Here is a 19,924-nt window from a genome sequence, read left to right as displayed (position 1 = left end):
AGCATTTAATCCATTTACATTTAAGGTAATTATCGATATGTATGTTCCTATTCCCATTTTCTTAAATGTTTTGGGTTTGTTATTGTAGGTGTTTTCCTTCTCTTGTGTTTCTTGCCTAGAGAAGTTCCTTTAGCATTTGTTGTAAAGCTGGTTTGGTGGTGCTGAACTCTCTCAGCTTTTGCTTGTCTGTAAAGGTTTTAATTTCTCCATCAAATCTGAATGAGATCCTTGCTGGGTAGAGTAATCTTGGTTGTAGGTTTTTCTCCTTCATCACTTTAAGTATATCCTGCCACTCCCTTCTGGCTTGCAGCGTTTCTGCTGAAAGATCAGCTGTTAACCTTATGGGGATGCCCTTGTGTGTTGTCTGTTGTTTTTCCCTTGCTCCTTTTAATATGTTTTCTTTATATTTAATTTTTGATAGTTTGATTAATATGTGTCTTGGTGTGTTTCTCCTTGGATTTATCCTGTATGGGACTCTCTGTGCTTCCAGGACTTGATTAACTATTTCCTTTCCCATATTAGGGAAGTTTTCAACTATAATCTCTTCAAATATTTTCTCAGTCCCTTTCTTTTTCTCTTCTTCTTCTGGGACCCCTATAATTCGAATGTTGGTGCGTTTAATGGTGTCCCAGAGGTCTCTGAGACTGTCCTCAGTTCTTTTCATTCTTTTTTCTTTATTCTGGTCTGCAGTAGTTATTTCCACCATTTTATCTTCCAGGTCACTTATCCGTTCTTCTGCCTCAGTTATTCTGCTATTGATCCCATCTAGAGTATTTTTAATTTCATTTATTGTGCTTGTCATCGTTTCTTGGTTCCTCTTTAGTTCTTCTACGTCCTTGTTAAATGTTTCTTGCATTTTGTCTATTCTATTTCCAAGACTTTGGATCATCCTTACTATCATTATTCTGAATTCTTTTTCAGGTAGACTACCTATTTCCTCTTCATTTGTTAGGTCTGGTGTGTTTTGACCCTGCTCCTTCATCTGCTGTGTGTTTTTCTGTCTTCTCATTTTGCTTATCTTACTGTGTTTGGGGTCTCCTTTTCACAGGCTGCAGGTTCGTAGTTCCCGTTGTTTTTGGTATCTGTCCCCAGTGGCTAAGGTTGGTTCAGTGGGTTGTGTAGGTTTCCTGGTGGAGGGAACTAGTGCCTGTGTTCTGGTGGATGAGGCTGGATGTTGTCTTTCTGGTGGGTTCGTCCACGTCTGGTGGTGTGTTTTGGGGTGTCTGTGGCCTTATTATGATTTTAGGCAGCCTCTCTGTTAATGGATGGGGCTGTGTTCCTCTCTTGCTAGTTGTTTGGCATAGGGTGTCCAGCACTGTAGCTTGCTGGTCGTTGAGTGAAGCTGGGTCTTGATGTTGAGATGGAGATCTGTGAGAGATTTTCGCCGTTTGGTATTACGTGGAGCTGGGAGGTCTCTTGTGGACCAGTGTCCTGAAGTTGGCTCTCCCACCTCAGAGGCACAGCCCTGATGCCTGGCTGGAGCACCAAGAGCCTTTCATCCACACGGCTCAGAATAAAAGGGAGAAAAAATGGAAAGAAAGAAAAAAAGAGGATAAAATAAAATAAAATAAAGCAATTATAATAAAAAATAAGAAAAAAATTATTAAGAGTAAATTTATTAAGAAAAAAAAATTTTTTAATTTTTAAAAATAGATTTATTAATTTTTTATACTAAAAATAAGAAAAAAATTATTTAGAAAAAATTTATTAAAAAAAAATTTTTTTAATTTTTTAAAATAAAAAATATGAAAAAACTTATTAAAAATTTTTTTAAAAATAGAAAATAAGGAAAAAATTATTAAGAAAACATTTATTAGGGAAAAAAAATTTTTTAAGCCAAAAAAAAAAAAAAAAAAACGGACGGACCTAACCCTAGGACTAACGGTGAGAGCAAAGCTATACAGACAAAATCTCACCCAGAAGCATACACATCTACACTCACAAAAAAAAAGGAAAAGGGGAAAAGTTAATATATCCTGCTCCCAAAGTCCATCTCCTAAATTTGGGATGATTCGTTGTCTATTCAGGTATTCAACAGATGCAGGCACATCAAGTTGTTTGTGGAGCTTTAATCCGCTGCCTCTGAGGCTGCTGGGAGAGATTTCCCTTTCTCTTCTTTGTTCGTACAGCTCCCGGGGTTCAGCTTTGGATTTGGACCCGCCTCTGCATGTAGGTCCCCTGAGGGCGTCTGTTCCCCGCCCAGACAGAACGGGGTTAAAGGAGCAGCTGATTCGGGGGCTCTGGCTCAGTCAGGCCGGGGGGAGGGAGCGGTACGGAGGAGGCGGGGCGAGCCTGCGGCGGCAGAAGCCGGCGTGACGTTGCAGCAGCCTGAGGCGCGCCGTGCGCTCTCCCGGGGAAGTTGTCCCCGGATTACGGGAGCCTGGCCGTGGCGGGCTGCACAGGCTCCCGGGAGGGGCGGTGTGGAGAATGACCTGTGCCCGCCCACAGGCTGTTTGGTGGCGGCAGCAGCAGCCTTAGCGTCTCATGCCCGTCTCCGGGGTCCGCGCTGATAGCCGCGGCTCGCGCCCGTCTCTGGAGTTCGTTCAAGTGGCGCTCTGAATCTCCTCTCCTTGCACGCCGCGAAACAAAGAGGCAAGAAAAAGTCTCCCGCCTCTTCGGCAGCTGCAGACCTTTTCTCGTGCACCCTCCCGGCTAGTTGTGGCGCGCCAGACCCCTCAGGCTGTGTTCACGCAGCCAACCCCAGTCCTCTCCCTGGGATCCGACCGAAGCCCGCGCCTCAGCTCCCAGCCCCCGCCCGCCCCGGCGGGTGAGCAGACAAGCCTCTCGGGCTGGTGATGCTGCTCGGCGCCGAGCCTCTGTGCGGGAATCTCTCCGTTTTTCCCTCTGCGTCCCTGTTGCTGTGGGATCCGCGCTGACAGCCGCGGCTCGCGCCCGTCTCTGGAGCTCGTTTAGGCGGCGCTCTGAGTCCCCTCTCCTTGCGCGCCGCGAAACAAAGAGGCAAGAAAAATTCTCTTGCCTCTTTGGCAGCTGCAGTCTTTTTCCCGGACTCCCTCCCGGCTAGCACCGAAGCCCGAGCCCCAGCTCCCAGGCCCCGCCCGCCCCGGCGGCTGAGCAGACAAGCCTCTCGGGCTGGTGAGTGCTAGTCGGCACCGCTCCTCTGTGCGGGAATCTCCGCCTTGCCCTCCGCACCACTGTGGCTGCGCTCTCCTCCGTGGCTCCGAAGCTTCCCCCCTCTGCTACCCGCAGTCTCTGCCCACGAAGGGGCTTCCTAGTGTGTGGAAACCTTTCCTCCTTCACAGCTCCCTCCCACTGGTGCAGGTCCCGTCCCTATTCTTTTGTCTCTGTTATTTCTTTTTTCTTTTGCCCTACCCAAGTACGTGGGGATTTTCTTGCCTTTTGGGAGGTCTGACGTCTTCTGCCAGCGTTCAGTGGGTGTTCTGTAGGAGCAGTTCCACGTGTAGATGTATTTCTCATGTATCTGTGGGGAGGAAGGTGATCTCCGCGTCTTACTCTTCCGCCATCTTGCCCCTCCCCCAATTGGTCCGGAAACTCCTCTTTTGACCATAATTCTAAAACTAGGCTATGAAAAGCCTTGATGTTCAGGAGGGAGGGAAGGGTCTGAGAGACGTGCGGACATTGAGCTCAACCAAAACGACTATCGCATCATCCAGAAACGGGAAAGAACGGCTCTTGTCTACTTTCACAGTTGAGCTGGTAGGTCAGAGCAGTTCCTGCCCCGTGGAGTTTCTCTGTAGCGTCAGGCTACTCTTTGCTGGTTCTTTTGAGCATCAATAACCAGAGGCCATCACTAGGCTTAGGCATCTTTGCTAATAAAATACTCCTACCTACAGGACCTACGGCTGAGAAGGGTCAATGAAAGGTGCAAACAATCTAGTATTTCTTCTGGCAGGTTTCTATACAAAATGGAAAAAGTAAAAAGAAGCTGCTTATCTTATAAAACACTGGCATGAGAAATCAAGACTGGCAGTCTGTCAAACAAAAACTTGTATATTCTTTGAATGACATATTCAGTAAGTTGCCGTGTCTGAGATGCTGAGAGAGTTACTGGGAATCCCTGAATAAACAGTAACCTGAGCCACAAGCTGGCTCTGGGGGGTTGGAATCAGACCTATGAAGATAACAAGGTGGGAAAGGATTAGTGTTATTACTGCATCTCAGAACAGCAGGGAGAGGAAACTCCTTGAGAAGCTATCAATTCCACCTCCAACTTTTTAGGAGGTGATACATTTAAACCATGCTAACAACATCAAAGCAAATACAGAAGTCTTTTTCATGTTTAAAGACTTTCATGGAAGGAAATTCCAAAATTGGATCACAGTGTCTAGTTTGTTCATTTCATGGTGATGGTAATAATGAAGCATTTTTACTTGAACACTAAGAATATACATATCCTATATTACCACTGGGACTTCTTTAATTCAGTATGCTAAGTTTATTTTATCTATCAGGCATATTAAATTAGATTCTGTCCTTGAAAATGTATATCACCAGGTTCAGGAAGGAAGAACTGCTCACCTTGAGGACCAGGTTTCCCTCTTGGGCCTGGAAGTGCTCCCACCAAACCTGAAAGAGAAAATTTTGGCATTTTAATATTCTATACATATAGTTAATTTAAATATACATATAAAAATTTATATGTATTTATATATATAAATTGTGAAACTGACCAATGTATATAAAATTTATTCCACTTGGTCAATTTCACTTTGGTTACAGAAAGAATTATCACATACCCAGAACACATTAAAGATCATCAGTTCTGTCAGGGAAGAATTTCTAGAGCCATGAAGGATTACAGTGACACTAATTATTCTACGAAAAATAAAACTAGTGAATCCAAGATGATGAACAAGTGGTACCTGTTTCTCCTTTTTCTCCAGCTGGACCAGGAATTCCATCACGTCCTTGATTACCTCTCTCACCCGCTGGTCCAGGATTTCCTGGGAATCCTGGAGGGCCTGGAAAAAAAAGCCATTCAAAGAGAGGACTTACTTCCTATCAGTGGCCTAATGTGAACCCCAGATGTGTGGAATTCTGCGAAATGTGTTCATTTTTCAGAACTGTAGTTATATGAAGCTAAATTCAGTGAAAACCATGGACAGGTTAGTGCTATCCTGAGGATTTTTCACTTTGGAATGTGTAGGTCAGCTGATCTTTGAATTAGATCCCTATAAATACCTGACCTCACTTTCCTGCATTGTTGTCTGGAGACTGGGTAACTGGGAGCTACCTTCTAAGGAGCAGTCATGGGTCAGAGATACCGGTAGACAGAGATTCCAGCCTCAGAAGAAAATATGCTTCCCACACAAAAGGGAACTAGACAAAGTACAAAAATGGAACCTGGAGGGCCTTTTATTCCTGGAGAGCCAGGGAAACCTTTGATTCCTTTAGACCCCAAATCACCATCAGGACCGGGCTTTCCTATAAATGAAGAGAGAGGGGAAGGAAAAAAAGAAAACCAGAAGATAAATGATTCCAGCAATGGCTGAAACAGTCAGTTCTTACAGTCAACTGTGCTCAAGCTGGCCTTCAAGGGGCACTCCTGCTACCAGTGACTTCAGGCTGTTATTTCCCCAGAGAAGCACAGCAGAGACATGGCCAGTCATTTTCAAAGGTGTGCATACCCCAGCCCCTTGGACCGCTCAATATCTGATTTATTACTTTAATTGGGAGTTAGTAGCAAAGCCACTGAACCTTTCCGTGTTTGAAAAGAGAGTTTAAATATTGTCTTTAGGTAAGACCTGAAGTTGCAAACCAGTGGCTGGCTTAGCAGTTGTTTTTGATCAAAGTGAAAACTTCAACCCAAATAAGAAAGCAAGCCAATGTTTAAACTGGAAACGGCAACAACAAAACCCTCAGAACAACAGCGTTATGGGTTAAATTGTGTTGCTCCCAAATGCATATGATGAAGTCCTAACTCCCTAGTATTTCAGAATATCACTGTATTTGGAGGTAGGTCTTTATTGTCTTTTTTTTTTTTTTTTTTCTTTCTTTCTTTTTGGCCATGCCACACGGCTTGTGGGATCTTAGTTCCTTGATCAGGGATTGAACCCAGGCCCCCGGAGGAGTCCTAACCACTGGACCACCAGGGAATTCCCAGGTAGGGTCTTTAAAGAAGCAATTAAGTTAAAATGAGGTCACCAAGGCAGTACCTAACACAATATGACTGATATCCTTATAAGAAAAGATTGGGACACAGACACACAGAGGAAAAGACACCTGGAGAAGGCGGCCACCTACAAGCTAACGAAGAGAGGCCTCAGAAGAAATCAACCCTGCCGACACCTGGATCTCAGACTCCCAGCCTCCAGAACTAGGAGAAAATTAATTTCTGTTTCAGCTCCCCAATCTGTGGTATTTGCTTTGGAAGCCCTGGAAAACTAATACAAATATAAAGTTGGACAACAAGCTAACATTTCAGGTCTTTAGGCTGAATTCGTTGAGGCAGCGCCCCCGAAGTTTTGTTTACAGGAGGAGGTTTGTAGATTTCAGGTCACCAAACTCGACTGAAATGGGCTCCTTGCGATTCATTTGCTGTTTCTCAGTGTCTTCGAATTTGAAGATCAGAGTTGAATAAAATCAATTGTAGTACAAAAGCCTAAACTGCTTTCCATTTACTATTCTAGGAGGCAAGGGCCATACCACACTTCTTGCTTGCAGCTTTCGGGTTGCAAAACCAGAGCTTACCTGGGTGGCCAGGGCTTCCGGGATTCCCAGGAACTCCCTCTGGTGCAGCAGGGCCCGAACGTCCAGGTGTGCCAGGTGGCCCTCTATCACCTTTCTTTCCCATGTCACCTGGCAATCCTGGATCTCCCTTAAATTCAGGCAAACACCTTTAAAATTCTCATATAAGCAGGATATGTGATCAGAATTAAGTATAAACTAGGTTGGTTTTTATTTATGTATTTACTTATTTAGCAATTCATGGTTAAGTGTCTGCTGTGTGCTACCACCCTGATAGCTGCTGGGAACAGGATGGCTACATAATTTGTGGGGTGCAGTGCAAAATGAAAATGCAGCTCTCTTTAAAAGAACGTTTAAAAAGTAATTGAAGACAGAAATGGCGGAGCATTGAACCAAACATGGAGTCCTTGTCAGCATGGGACCCTCTGTGGCTACACGAGCCCTGTGCCCAAGAAGCCAGGAATATAATAGTAACCATGTACGAATACGTGATAGATACAGTCCCTGCCTTCATGGAGCTTTAGAGACCAGTGGGAGATAGACATTAAGTAATCACACACACAGATGATTTCAAATTGTGATGATTAACTCAGAGGTAAGAAAGAAATAGAACAAATGGATGTGTGTTCTTCATATACTCTGCATGCAGATAAATGTATGTCAACCACATGTAAAAAAAGAAACAGACAAACAAAAACACAAACTTCCCATGGTTTAATAGTCATTAAATCTGTACTTCACTTTTACGATAAGCCAGAACATATGGATTTGATAGTAACTTACAAAATCTCGATGGTAGCTGACTAAGATTCATTACTCTGTTACTAAGATTTGCCAGCATGATAAAACCAGCACATTTTGTGTTCAACGCATAGTTTAAAAAATTTCTTCTGTGGTTACCTATGAAAACTTTAAATGAAACTATTCATTAATTGAATGTGAATTAAGTCAAATATGATTCCTCACTCAGGAAAAATCTCAGTGGAAGGAGTCTCTTTCTGGTTTTCTGAGGACCTCGTTAAAAATAAAGGGCACGCGGAGCAACTGGGCCCGTGAGCCACAACTACTGAGCCTGCGCGTCTGGAGCCTGTGCTCTGCAACAAGAGAGGCCGCGATAGTGAGAGGCCCGCGCACTGCGATGAAGAGTGGCCCCCACCTGCCGCAACTAGAGAAAGCCCTCACAAAGAAACGAAGACCCAACACAGCCATAAATTTAAAAAAAAAAAAAAAAAATTAATAATAATAAAGGGCAAAGGAAATTTGTTTGAACTCCAAGTAGTAAAGGGTTACTTTCTCGGGTCTTTGTGGTTTCTAAAAGTTTTCTTTCTTGTTGTTTTACAGCTGGAGGAAATCTTTAGGAAAGGTGGTGTTTTATTGGCTCAAAAGAGAGTCAGGGAGAAAGTCTCCTAAGTAACGATTTTTATATTATTTGGAAGTCTGATGAAAAATAAGACTCCTTGTAAAAAAAAAAAAAACAGAAAACCTGTATCCAAACAATTTTCATTCGATTTTAGGAGATTAGTGGGCTTCTTTGGATCCAACAGGCTTCCCCAGGGATCCATGGAATCCCATGTGAAAAACCTCTGCTTGTGGGAATTTCTATTAATTATTCTCTATCACTCTAGCTCTGGCTCTTGTGTAACTGCTATATGCAGAAAGGATGGAAGAAGATAAACCTAAAAGAACAGCTGAGCCACACTGAAACCTTTGGTTGCTGCATGATACCACATACAAGGGAGGGCTTTGGCATCCAGTCTCTAGGTGACAGAGCACAAGCGCTGAGAACACTGTGACAAGATAGAAAATCCTCTATGTAATGCAATGACAATAAACTTTTAAAACAATTAAGAAAGATAAATGTATATATCTTAGGATTTTTTTTGGTTTTGCTTTTGAATAATGCTCTAAATTTATTTTATTTTACATCTTTTATTATGTTTAAGAAGACAAGTATTTTTTATTACAAAGTTGGAACATTTATTTTTGTAAGCCTGTGTGAGATGAGTCTATAGCAGAGACTGGCCACTTTGTAGCACAAGAAAAACAGACACTGCCCTGGCAACTTGTATGGGCTTGTGATCACTGCCTCCTCCTGGCAGCACACTTAAATTGCAGGGTCGGTTATGAGAAATTCCTTGGGGGTTGAAACTGGAGGGAATAAACTCAGAAATTGAAGGTGTGTGATAGGCATCCTTAGTTATAGAGAGAGGGGAGAAAACCTCAAATAACTGTCTGAAAATACAGTAATATTTTCAGTTTTCTTTGCCCACAATGAATCCAGATACTTGTTGATATTTAAAGGGACTCATTCCACCACCAAAACATAAATACTTCAGTGGCCTATATACCTTTGGTCCTGGTGGTCCTGGCCTTGTACCTTCTGAATAACCTGGCTCTCCTTTATCTCCTTGGAGACCATGAGTACCTGGGAGGCCTGGTCTTCCAGCTAGACCTGGGAATCCCATAGTTCCCTTCATTCCTTTAGTACCTGAAATTAGGAAAGAAATCAGGTAAATCGGTAAAGGCAGAGATCTTGAAGGGTTCTACTTCTCACCTTTGCACAAACCACCTTTCTCCCAAGAAGGTGGTTTTTGGGAAACACTAATGTGTCAGGTAGTCTTCTTTTTTTTTTTTCAATTTTCTTTAAATTGGAGTATAGTTGCTTTACAATGTTGTGTCAGTTTCTGTTGTACAATGAAGTGAATCAGCTGTATGTACACATATATCCCCTCCCTCTTGGACCTCCCTCTCACCCCCCCCATCCCACTTATTAGAGAAATGCAGATCAAAACTACAATGAGGTATGACCTCACACCAGTCAGAATGGCCATCATCAAAAAAATCTACAAACAAAAAATGCTGGAGAGGATGTGGAGAAAAGGGAACCCTCTTGCACTGTTGGTGGGAATGTAAATGGATACATCCCACTATGGAGAACAGTATGGAGGTTCCTTAAAAAACTAAAAACAGGTAGTCTTAATGGGTGATTTTTACACAATGTAAATATTTATTTTGTTCTCACTCATGTTCTGGTTGCATACAGTACATTTGTCTAGAAGCAAATCTAGTTGTTTTACACCAACTTTCTACCAAGTGGAAAACCAAAATGACAACACAGAAAATCTAGAATTAGCACCCGTCTTGAGGTTGTAGGCTCGTAAGAGGACATCATGCATTACCTGGCACACCCATGTTTCCCATGCTTCCTGGCACACCACGTGGTCCTGGCTCACCAGGATTCCCAATGCTGCCTGGATCTCCTCTGGGGTCTTGAGAACAAATAAATAGTCATACGCTCTGTGTAGTTCCTGGACATAGTAGGTGCTCAATAAACACTTGTTGCTTGCACAAATGAATGAATCCAGCGCAGCCAGACCATCTGGTTTAGGTACTTGTTTAGCTGCATTTATGCCTTCAAATAAGGAAGGGACTGGTGACTCAGAAAATGTAAAATTAGAGAAAGTTAGATTTTTGTCAGCAGGCCTGGATTTCAAACATCAGAATCATCCTAGGACCAAAGCCAGAAGGAAAGAGGGGGCTCCTGTGACAATATAGTAACAGATTTTCAAATGCACTATGGAAATTTTATTACAATGCAATAAATTTCATCACAGATGTGGTCACGGGGAATAGGGGGCTACTTTATTTGTTTAAAAAATTACTTTGCAAACTCAATAACTTGTTTAAAATAGAAAGAGGCAAATTTGAAAACCTCTAAAGCATTATCTTACTTTCTTCTGGGATATATGAGGTTGTAATAAATTATAGTTTCGAATACATATCGGCTATTTCAAAATAAAATTTTGAGTGCAAAACAGAACTTCATGTACGTTAACATTTTTTAGTTAATACAGGCTGACTACAATTTGGTTAAATTATAAGAAATATAATTTGGTTAAATTATAAGAAGCAAATTTCTGTTGGAACACTGTTGGGGCAGAATTCATATTCTAGAAACACATTTTTCTTACATTTAGATCTAGGAAAACTTAACACCTGATATTTCTATTAGAGAATCAGCTATACCTGGTGATCCTGGTGGTCCAGGTGGCCCTTGGAGTCCTTTGAAACCTGGTAACCCTGGAATGCCTCTGTTTCCTTTCTCACCAGGCTTCCCTGCAAGTCCTAAAGTTAAAAACTATGTATTAAAAATACAGGTTAGAATTTTATCAGACTTTTCCACATCCTGATTAAAATTTTTGAGCTATTATTGAAATACAACATAGCATATTTGTTAAGAGTATGGGCAGATTTGGGCTTATATTTTATTTAAAAAGAAGATTAAAAGAGGTAATACATGAAAAGCATTAGCACAGTGTCTGGCATGAGTTAGTTCTCAAAGAACTCTAGCAATTTTCATAACATTTACACTTTGAACCAACATTTTAAGAATTAGTGGCCTAAATACAGCTTCTTTTTTTTTTTAATTAATGACAGAGGATTATCTACTACTATTCTTGTCTGGACTATTTCATTCTTAATCCATTTATTACAACTATCATTTATTAATAGCTGGTTTATGGAAGACATTATTTTCTTTTATTTATCTTATTTAATCTTCAGGCAATCTCAGTGTATTCTTGAGCCTTTCCAGATAGGGTGCAGAGATGAGAAAATTGAGACTCTTTAAGAAGTCAATGAAATAATATAGAGTCACACCATCAGTTAGCGGTAATGCTGGGATTTGAATCCAGTTCTGCAGGCTAGAAGTCTCATAAGTTTCCCACAACACCATCCTACCTTCCCTAAAACATGGCTTTGATCACATTCTCCTGCTCAAAAATATTCATTGAATCTCTTTTGCCTACAGAGTAAATGACAGACTCCTTTCACTGGCACTTGAAACATTCTACAATCTATCCATGGCTGCAGCTTGTGCCTTTTCTCAAGCAGATTCACTTCCCTTGGCTGTTTCCCTGCTTACATATTCATTCATTCACATACGCGTTGAGTACCTAATTAACAGACAGGTCTTGTTCTAAGTGCTGGAGACATAGAAAAATCAAGTTCTCTTTTCCCAAGTTTTTAGTTTTTAACTGGGGAGACAGCCAAGTAAAAAATTACCACCCAGTGTGATAGTTTCTGTAACAGAGTTGGGCACAATAGGCTACAGGGAAGAATTTTGAGAAGAGGGGATTTTTTTTTTTAATTGTAGTGTGATTGCTTTACAATATTGTGTTAGTTTCTGCGGTACAGTGAAGTGAATCAGCTATACGTATATATATATCCCCTCCCACCAGGACCTCGCCCCCCATCCCACCCATCTAGGTCATCACAGAGCACTGAGCTGAGCTCCCTGTGCTATACAGCAGGTTCCCACTAGCTATCTGTTTTACACATGGTAGTGTATTTATGTCAAACCTAATCTCCCAATTCATCCCACCCTCCCCTTCCCCGACTGCGTCCACACGTCCGTTCTCTACCTCTCCGTTTCTATTCCTACATCACTAATTATTAGAGAAATGCAAATCAAAACTGCAATGAGGTATCACCTCACACCGGTCAGAAAGGCCATCGTCAAAAAATCTACAAACAGTAAATGCTGGAGAGGGTGTAGAGAAAAGGGAACCCTCTTGCACTGTTGCTGGGAATGGAAATTGATACAGCCACTGTGGAAAACAGTATGGAGGTTCCGTAAAAAGAGGGGATTTTTTAAGCTCAGTCTTGAAGAGCAAACAGGAGCTAGCTGGATGGAGAAAGCATGGAATGGGACAGAATTCCTAGGCAAGAAAATAACGTGTGCAAAGGAGTGGCGAGTAGCAGGGAGTTAGAATATTTTCTTTTGTAACTTTTGTTTTTTTTCCATTTATATTCTTTATCATAACCTAAAAATATAAATCACTTAGGTTATTCATTTGCTTTGGTTTTTAAGGGGTGGCAGACAACTGCCTGTGGGCCAAATTTGGCTTGATGTTGTATGGCTGGAGAGCTAAGGATGCTTTTCATGTTTTTAATGGGTTGTAAACAAACAGACAAACACACACAAAAGAAGAATATGCAACAGGTGTCATAAAGCCTAAGATATGGTCTTAGGCTTTGTGGTCCACAAAGCCTAAGATATTTACTACCTGGCCCTGGATATAAATTGTTTACAGAGACATTATTGTCTCTTTCCCTTACTAAGCTGTAAGTTTCCTCATGACCAGAATACTACCTCTGCTTTGTTCACCTCTGTGTCTTCAGGACATAGTAAAAATGTCTAGTCAGTAGGTACTAAAAAATAATTGCTAAGTAAATAAATATCATGTGGCCGAAGAAGTAGGCAAAGGGCAAGTGATAAAGAAACCTGGATGCCAATCGAAGAAATTTGAATTCTTAAAGCAAGGGGAGACTTGGAAAGATTTTAAGCCAAGAGTATTCCTTGCTCATCTGAAACCTACTCACAATTTAAATCCTTCTTCATGGAGGCTTCTTTTTTTTAAAATGTATTTTATTGACGTATAGTTGACTTACAATGTTGTGTTATTTCTGCTGTACAGCAAAGTGATTCAGTTACACATGTGTAAGTTCTTTTCCATAGTATTTTCCATTATCGTTTATTACAGGATACTGAATATAGTTCCCTGTGCTCATGGAGGCTTCTTTGACTACCCTGGTTGAGGTGTTTTCTGCTTTGCTCATCTCCCACAAGGCTCACTGCCAGTGGTACCCAGCTGGCAGCACAGTGAGAAGGCTGAGTATGGACTTCGGAACCAACAACATCAGTGTGAGGTCCATCTCTGCACTTCCTATCAGAGTGACACTGAGTAATTTGACCTTTCCATTTCCCATCTATAAAATGGGATGACAGCAATAACCGACCCCTAGGGTTGTTGTGAGAATTAAATGAGTCAATATTGGTAAAGCTTGGAACAGTACCTGCACGTGGGAAGGGCTTCACAGGTCTTTGCTAAAATAGCATAACTGTTCTTTCGTATTATTCATTACCTTTTTGTACATATGCCTAAATCTTCCATGCAGACTCCCTGAGGAGAGGACGATTGTGCTTTTCATACCTTCAATAGCTCTTCCACATTTGCAGTGGATGTCTTTAAGTCAGAAACTCAGACGCAAAACGAATCACATAGAAATTAGAGAGGCCTAGATAGTATGATCTTTTGTTGTTGCGTGGTTCAATCTCTGCCCCTTGGTTGTGGGTTTGAAAAGCCAAAAGGAAACACGTAGGACAGCTTCCATGCATATTGTACTTTGCTAGAAGCATAAAAGTAGCATGTGTCCCTATATGTTTTACAGAAACAATTCTTTAATTGTAAATTAGTACCCATTGTGCATTCATGATGTTAGAGTCAAATTTTAGTTTATGTAGGCACAGATATGCTATTCATATTTTTTTTCAAAGTGTTTGCAACACTACCTAAATCATCTAGAATAATCCAGTGAAGTGGTGTCTGACAGTTTATGAAGACTGGACACTTGTGCCAGTATTTTTTTTTTACACCTTGGCTCAGACCAGTTCTAGAAGAATTTTATAAAATTCATACTACTTTCTATTCTATTGCTAAAAATGTAATGCAGTCTTCTGCTTGCACCCAGAACTAAACCATCCCTTTGACAGCAGATTAAAGGCGGACTACCCAAAAGGACTTTACTTGCTAATTTTCCTTTATAGAAAAAAATCTGATTCTTTTCCCAATGATTAGCCTTTTATTTATTTATTTTTAAAGCTTGGCCCATTTGAGGAATAGCAAAAGGCCAGAATGGCTATTTTATTTTTATTTATTTTTTAAAAAATATTTACTTATTTATTTACTTGGCTGCATTGGGTTTTAGCTGCGGCACGCAGGATCTTTGCTGTGGCTCGTGGGCTTCTCTCTAGTTGTGGTGTGTGGGCTTAGTTGCCACTCGGCATGTGGGATCTTAGTTCCCCAACCAGGGATCAAACCCACAACCCCTGCGCTGGAAGGCAGATTGGATTCTTAACCACTGGACCACCAGGGTAGTCCCTGATTATCCATTTTTTAAGTTAGCAAATTAGTTGGATTCAACCACTCTCCAGAACCCTGGTCCAATGTCACTTCTGTGAAGTCCTTCCTAATTCTGGGAGAGACAGCTATTCAGTCTTGCCAGCCTGGTCTACAGAACTCTATCCAGAATTTTTAAAGCAAATCTTACAATCTAACTTCTCAAAGTTGATTACAAATTATTCAAAACTTCATATGGTTTTGCAACTACAAACACATTTTTCTTTCATTCTTCCCTGTTATATAAGTTTGATCTGCAAACATTTAATTTTACCCAGAAATCCTTTGTTTTATTAAAGTTACTTGGGGTTAAATTGGATCAGGAAGACCGCAAGGCAAAACTTCTTAAATTTTGATTTGATATTGGCTGTATTGATCATATAAAAAAAACCTGTCATACAAAGTGCTTAAATAACTTGAAGTAATTTGAATGGGTTTGAATTTGAGCTTAACAGCTATAGCTAACAATTAACGGCATTTTTAAGGCATTGATTTGTAATCAAAACATATTTTCTCTTTAGTAATTATTCTCCAAAGGATGCTGAGTATAAGAAGCAGTTTTTAGATGCAATCAGAAAAATTCACCCTGGCAGCTGATAGAATAGAGTAGAATTTGGGGTGGAGGTTTCTATTCCAGCCAGGGAAGTTTTTTATGTGGAATTTTCTAAAGGTTTAATTTTCACCATACTTGGCAAAAGGGGGCTTTGCGGCTTAGAATTTAAAGATTGGCTAGTGAAAATGTAAAGGCAGCAGACCAAAATGCAGAATTAACTTAGAAATAAAAAGTTACGATTTAAGGAGGCAACATATAACTGTTCAGGGCGCGCAAAACCCAGTTCTAGTTCAGCTCAGTCACCAACTGGCTTTGTGAGCTTGGGCTGGAAATTAAATCCTGGTCCTCAATGTCCTCATATGTCAACTAAAGGGATTTTCCTGGATAATTTCTTAGTCCCAGAATCAGCTCTGATGTTCTGATTCTAAACGTAAGGACGTTTGTACCTTTGAGTCCTGGTTCCCCTTTGTCCCCGACTAAGCGGAATATTCCAGGAGGCCCTGGAGTTCCTTTATCTCCTTGTTCCCCTTTGGCACCTGGGGATCCTCTCTCGCCTTTTACTCCTGGAATTCCAAAGCTCCCTAAGAGACAGGCGTAACAACATCAGTTCCTTAATTCTTTAAAAGTTCATGAGGATTCAAAAGTTAGCAGTGCTTACCATAAAACAAAACAAGACAAATAAACCAAAAAAGGTTAACGGGGCTGAGAACTTGATAAATAGTTGCCCCCAAACAGGCAGCCACATGAAGGGTAGTGGTCTAAGCCTGTAGGGAGAAAATATGACTATTCAAAAGGGACAAAGGAATACAGAAAACTGCAAAATCAAATATAAGGTTTTCTCAGAACTACTTTCTCCTCAAAGAATAAAATATAATTTATTTTTCTGCTAATTAAATGAACATTGTTTATGCCTCCTGATAGCTGGAAAGATATTCTATCACTTACCCCTCTGTCCCAGGGTGCCTGGGTTCCCAGGAGGCCCTGGAGGGCCAATGTTTCCGGGAAACCCCATCATCCCAATCATTCCTTTTTCACCTATGGAAACAAATTAACACAAGGCAGCACATGCTGTAAAGAATGAGAAAAGCGAAATACTCCATAAAATAAAATGAATTATACTTAGAAAGAGAGAAAGAGTGTTGAAAAAATGGTTTCTGTAAACAGGAAAGTCATCACACTTGTCTAGGAGATGGGTCAGTAAATGGTCTTTTTTTACATCATGGATGTGGAAGTTGGTAGCAAATCACACTTGTGGATGAGGAGAAAATATGCTGAAGTTTTGGAGCATTCCCTCCTCCCAACCCTTGATCAATAACTTTGTTATATTCCCTTATTTTACTTTCTTCATAGCAGTTGTCTCTAGATGAACTTAGTTCTTAAATGTGTTTGTTATTGTGTTCCCCATTGTTCGAGGTGGAGTCTTATCCACCAATGTGTCTCTAGGGCCTGGAACAGTGATGGCATATGATAGTAGCTCAATAATATAAATGAAAGGTTAATTAGCAGATTAAGTTCTTATTCTGGACTCTTCTCTGGAGGAGAGATCAGTGAGGTCCTTATGCCATGAGAAGACTATTGAAATATTCTCCCCCAAACATATAAACCATAAAAAGTGATGAAATAAAAAGAATTATAAGGGAATACTATGAACAATGACAGGCCAGAAAATCAAATTCTTAGAAGAGGCACAGATTACCAAAATTGACTCAAGAAGAAATACAAATTCTGAATAGATCTATAAGAAGCGAAGAGATTGAATTAGTAATTTTAAAACTTCTCTCAAAGAAAAGCCCAGCCCCAGGTGACTTCACTGGTGAACTCTATCAAATATTTAAAGAATATCAATTCTTCACAAACTCTTCTAGAAAACACAAGAGGAGGAAACACTTCCCATCTTGTTCAATAAGATAGCATTACCCTGATACCAAAACCAGACAAAGACATCACAAGAAAACAGACCAGTAAGTATCCCTTATAAATATGGATGCAAAAAATTTCAACAAAATACTAGCAAATATATTTCACTAGTAATATATTAACAAGATGACACAGCGAAAATAGTCATATTGTGGGTAATTGTGAAATTTGACCATCCCACTACCACCAGTTCCCAGCCCTCTGGCTCCTTGCAAATAATTCAGAAGAAAAACTTATACTAAATGAAAGAGAAGCTTAGAGTCAAAAGCCTATGCCTGTCTCTAGTTTACACAGCTACCTTAAAAGGAAAATGTGGAAGAACAGAGAAGAAGAAAAACAAAAGCACACAAAGGGTACCTGGTGGCCCTAAAAATCCTGGATTTCCTGGATATCCTTTCGTACCAGGTGGTCCCATCTCCCCTCGATGACCCGGCATTCCTGGTGGTCCAGGTTCTCCAGGAAATCCTGACCTATCCAAGCCTGGAATACCTGGGTCTCCCTTTGGCCCCGTTTCACCTCTTCTGCCTATATATGAATGAATGAATGAATGAATGAACGCACAATTGCTTTCCACACCAACTCCAGATACATTTTATGGCTGTAAATATTTAGCTCTGTGATTGTGGGAAAACCACACACTTTTCTAATTGATAGATTTAGGTCCCCTTTTGTAAAATTCTAAGATCCCTTCTGGATTTAACATTCTGTGTTTCAACGATTCATGAAGTAATGATAGTGTAGAATTTAGATTTATTTTCTAGTCCTGCAGGCACATCTTGGGAATGCACTTTCTGACCGTGGCACAGTCTTTAACCGGCAGAATTCATACAGAGCCACTCACGTGGCGGCAAGCCACCAGATGCTTCTAGAAACAATAACAGCACCACTACAACAATTAACATCTTGGCCAAAATTTTGTTTGTGAACATATAAGAAGTATAATAGGCGAGTTCTAAAGGATTTTTTCCCCAGAAACAGTTCACAGATCTGGTTGAGAGGAGCCAAAAAGATAGTAAGTTTCCCATGACTGCCTAGCCTTCATAATTTAGATTTACTTTCATACCCTTTATGTTGCTTGTAAAGCAACCAACTATGTATTTTAGTTTGTAACTTGTAAACATATACCTTTGCATACATGCACTCTGTTTCAATAATAAGGATACATTTACCACTTTAATATGCCTATGAAAGTATTAAAGATAAAACTTATTTGAGAGTTTATATGTATATATATATTTAAATATACATCTGTATATATCTTCATTGTTCACATTTTGTTGCATACAAGACACAAACCAATTTTACTGTAGTAACTTCAGGTCTCTTACTCTATAGTTGGTATTCACTGCAACAAATTCATGACAACAGGTTTTTGTTTCTGAAATTACTTTTCCCATTGAACAGTGGTCAGGACTTGTTACCAGATAGTTCTCATGTTAAGCAGCAAAACTCAGAGCAGGAGTCCCATGTCATCTGCCCGCCTGGTGACTGGTTTCAAGGGCCTCCCCCTACCTTGTTGCCCTTTCAATCCATTTAAGCCTGGAAGTCCTTGAGCTCCACTGAGACTTTCTTTGCACCTTCCTGGGGGGCCTCTTTCTCCCGGTGGTCCAGGTTGCCCTGGATCCCCTGCAAAATAGAGTCCAAGAATACAATCGGGTGCCAAAACCCAAGGTCCTAGTATTGCTATCCCAGTCATTCTCTTATAACTTTCCCCCCTGAATCGAACTTATATTTAATACCATTGATATGTCTTATATAGAGGACACTCATTAAAAAGGAAAGAAGGAAGAAAGGAAGAAAGAGGGAACAAAGGTAGGGCAGCAATGGAATGGAAATTTGAATGGCAAGTTAATTAAGCCTCGCACGTTCAATTTATTGAGCTAGAAGTTTGAGAAGAGTTCTTCACCCCTAGAGCACCTACACGTTCAATTTGCAACATTTTAGCTGAGTTCACAGTGGAGAAAAGTAATCACACTTGCTATTTTACCTCGTGGTCCATCAAACCCTCCAGTTCCTGGAATTCCAGGGAGACCTGGAAGTCCAGGGAGTCCGATTTCTCCATTTTCCCCAGAGTTGCCTCTTTCTCCTGGCAAACCTGGTGCTCCTGGTTCTCCAGGCATGGCTAGTCCTGGTTCTCCCTATAGCACAGAAATTACGTTAGTTTTACTGTATCATGCTTTCAAATCCTTATTGACTACTGACCGGTCTTTAGGGCTATTTACTTGAAAATAATGTCTCCGTGATGGAGGTTCTATGTCCCTTTTGCACAGTCACCACCATTCCATCCACTTTCCTTTTTCAATTGTAGTTGCTGACTTTTTAAATAAAACTGTGCTTAGTAATTCTTCATAGCCTCCACTTTTTAAGAAGACTGTGGAATTTTCTGTAAACAGTCTAGATGCCTCTCCTTTTGATAGTTTTTCTCATAGATATCCAAGTCTGTTTCTAGAGTTTTCCCATTTTAAGTACTCTGAATGCTTCTGAAGATTAAGGAAGAAATAGAGAGGCAAATTGGTCTTCTTACACCTTCTATTCTCCTTTCTAAAGGGGAGTGATGGTTCAGAGAAACTTTTAAAAAAGTCGGCATCTTCATCATCTACAAATATATTGACAGTTTCTACACACAAAGCACCCTGACTGACAGGAGCATCCTAACTGGCTGACTGTAATCGCCCCTCCCCTCCCCTCCCCAATATCAGTCTGAATTTTAATTCTCAAAGACCTTGACTCCTGGGAGGCCTGGCTTTCCAGGTAACCCTGGCTTTCCCATTTCTCCAGGACAGCCTGGTGATCCTTTTGTTCCTGGAAAACCTTGGTCTCCTACAGA

The 19,924-nt window shown here is 40.7% G+C and overlaps 1 protein-coding gene across 2 annotated transcripts in view; it reads right to left on the bottom strand.

The window, feature by feature from the left end:
• COL4A3 (collagen type IV alpha 3 chain) overlaps positions 1-19,924 on the bottom strand; it is a 142,238-nt gene that overhangs the window by 20,026 nt on the left and 102,288 nt on the right. For both annotated transcript variants that reach the window (XM_061187981.1, XM_061187974.1), the window contains 13 exons: positions 19,820-19,917; positions 19,085-19,235; positions 18,610-18,723; positions 17,455-17,622; positions 16,126-16,215; positions 15,627-15,761; positions 10,693-10,791; positions 9,846-9,935; positions 9,015-9,154; positions 6,670-6,796; positions 5,323-5,403; positions 4,842-4,940; positions 4,498-4,545 (listed from right to left, as the gene is read on the bottom strand). In XM_061187981.1, coding sequence (XP_061043964.1) covers positions 4,498-4,545; positions 4,842-4,940; positions 5,323-5,403; positions 6,670-6,796; positions 9,015-9,154; positions 9,846-9,935; positions 10,693-10,791; positions 15,627-15,761; positions 16,126-16,215; positions 17,455-17,622; positions 18,610-18,723; positions 19,085-19,235; positions 19,820-19,917 — 1,440 coding nt within the window. The remainder of the gene's footprint in view (positions 1-4,497; positions 4,546-4,841; positions 4,941-5,322; positions 5,404-6,669; positions 6,797-9,014; positions 9,155-9,845; positions 9,936-10,692; positions 10,792-15,626; positions 15,762-16,125; positions 16,216-17,454; positions 17,623-18,609; positions 18,724-19,084; positions 19,236-19,819; positions 19,918-19,924) is intronic.

The sequence above is a fragment of the Eubalaena glacialis genome, chromosome 1 (genome assembly GCF_028564815.1).
Source record: "Eubalaena glacialis isolate mEubGla1 chromosome 1, mEubGla1.1.hap2.+ XY, whole genome shotgun sequence".
Classification (NCBI taxonomy): domain Eukaryota; kingdom Metazoa; phylum Chordata; class Mammalia; order Artiodactyla; family Balaenidae; genus Eubalaena; species Eubalaena glacialis.
Note: the sequence above shows the minus strand (reverse complement) of the source record. Positions and strands in the feature narration are given on the sequence as shown.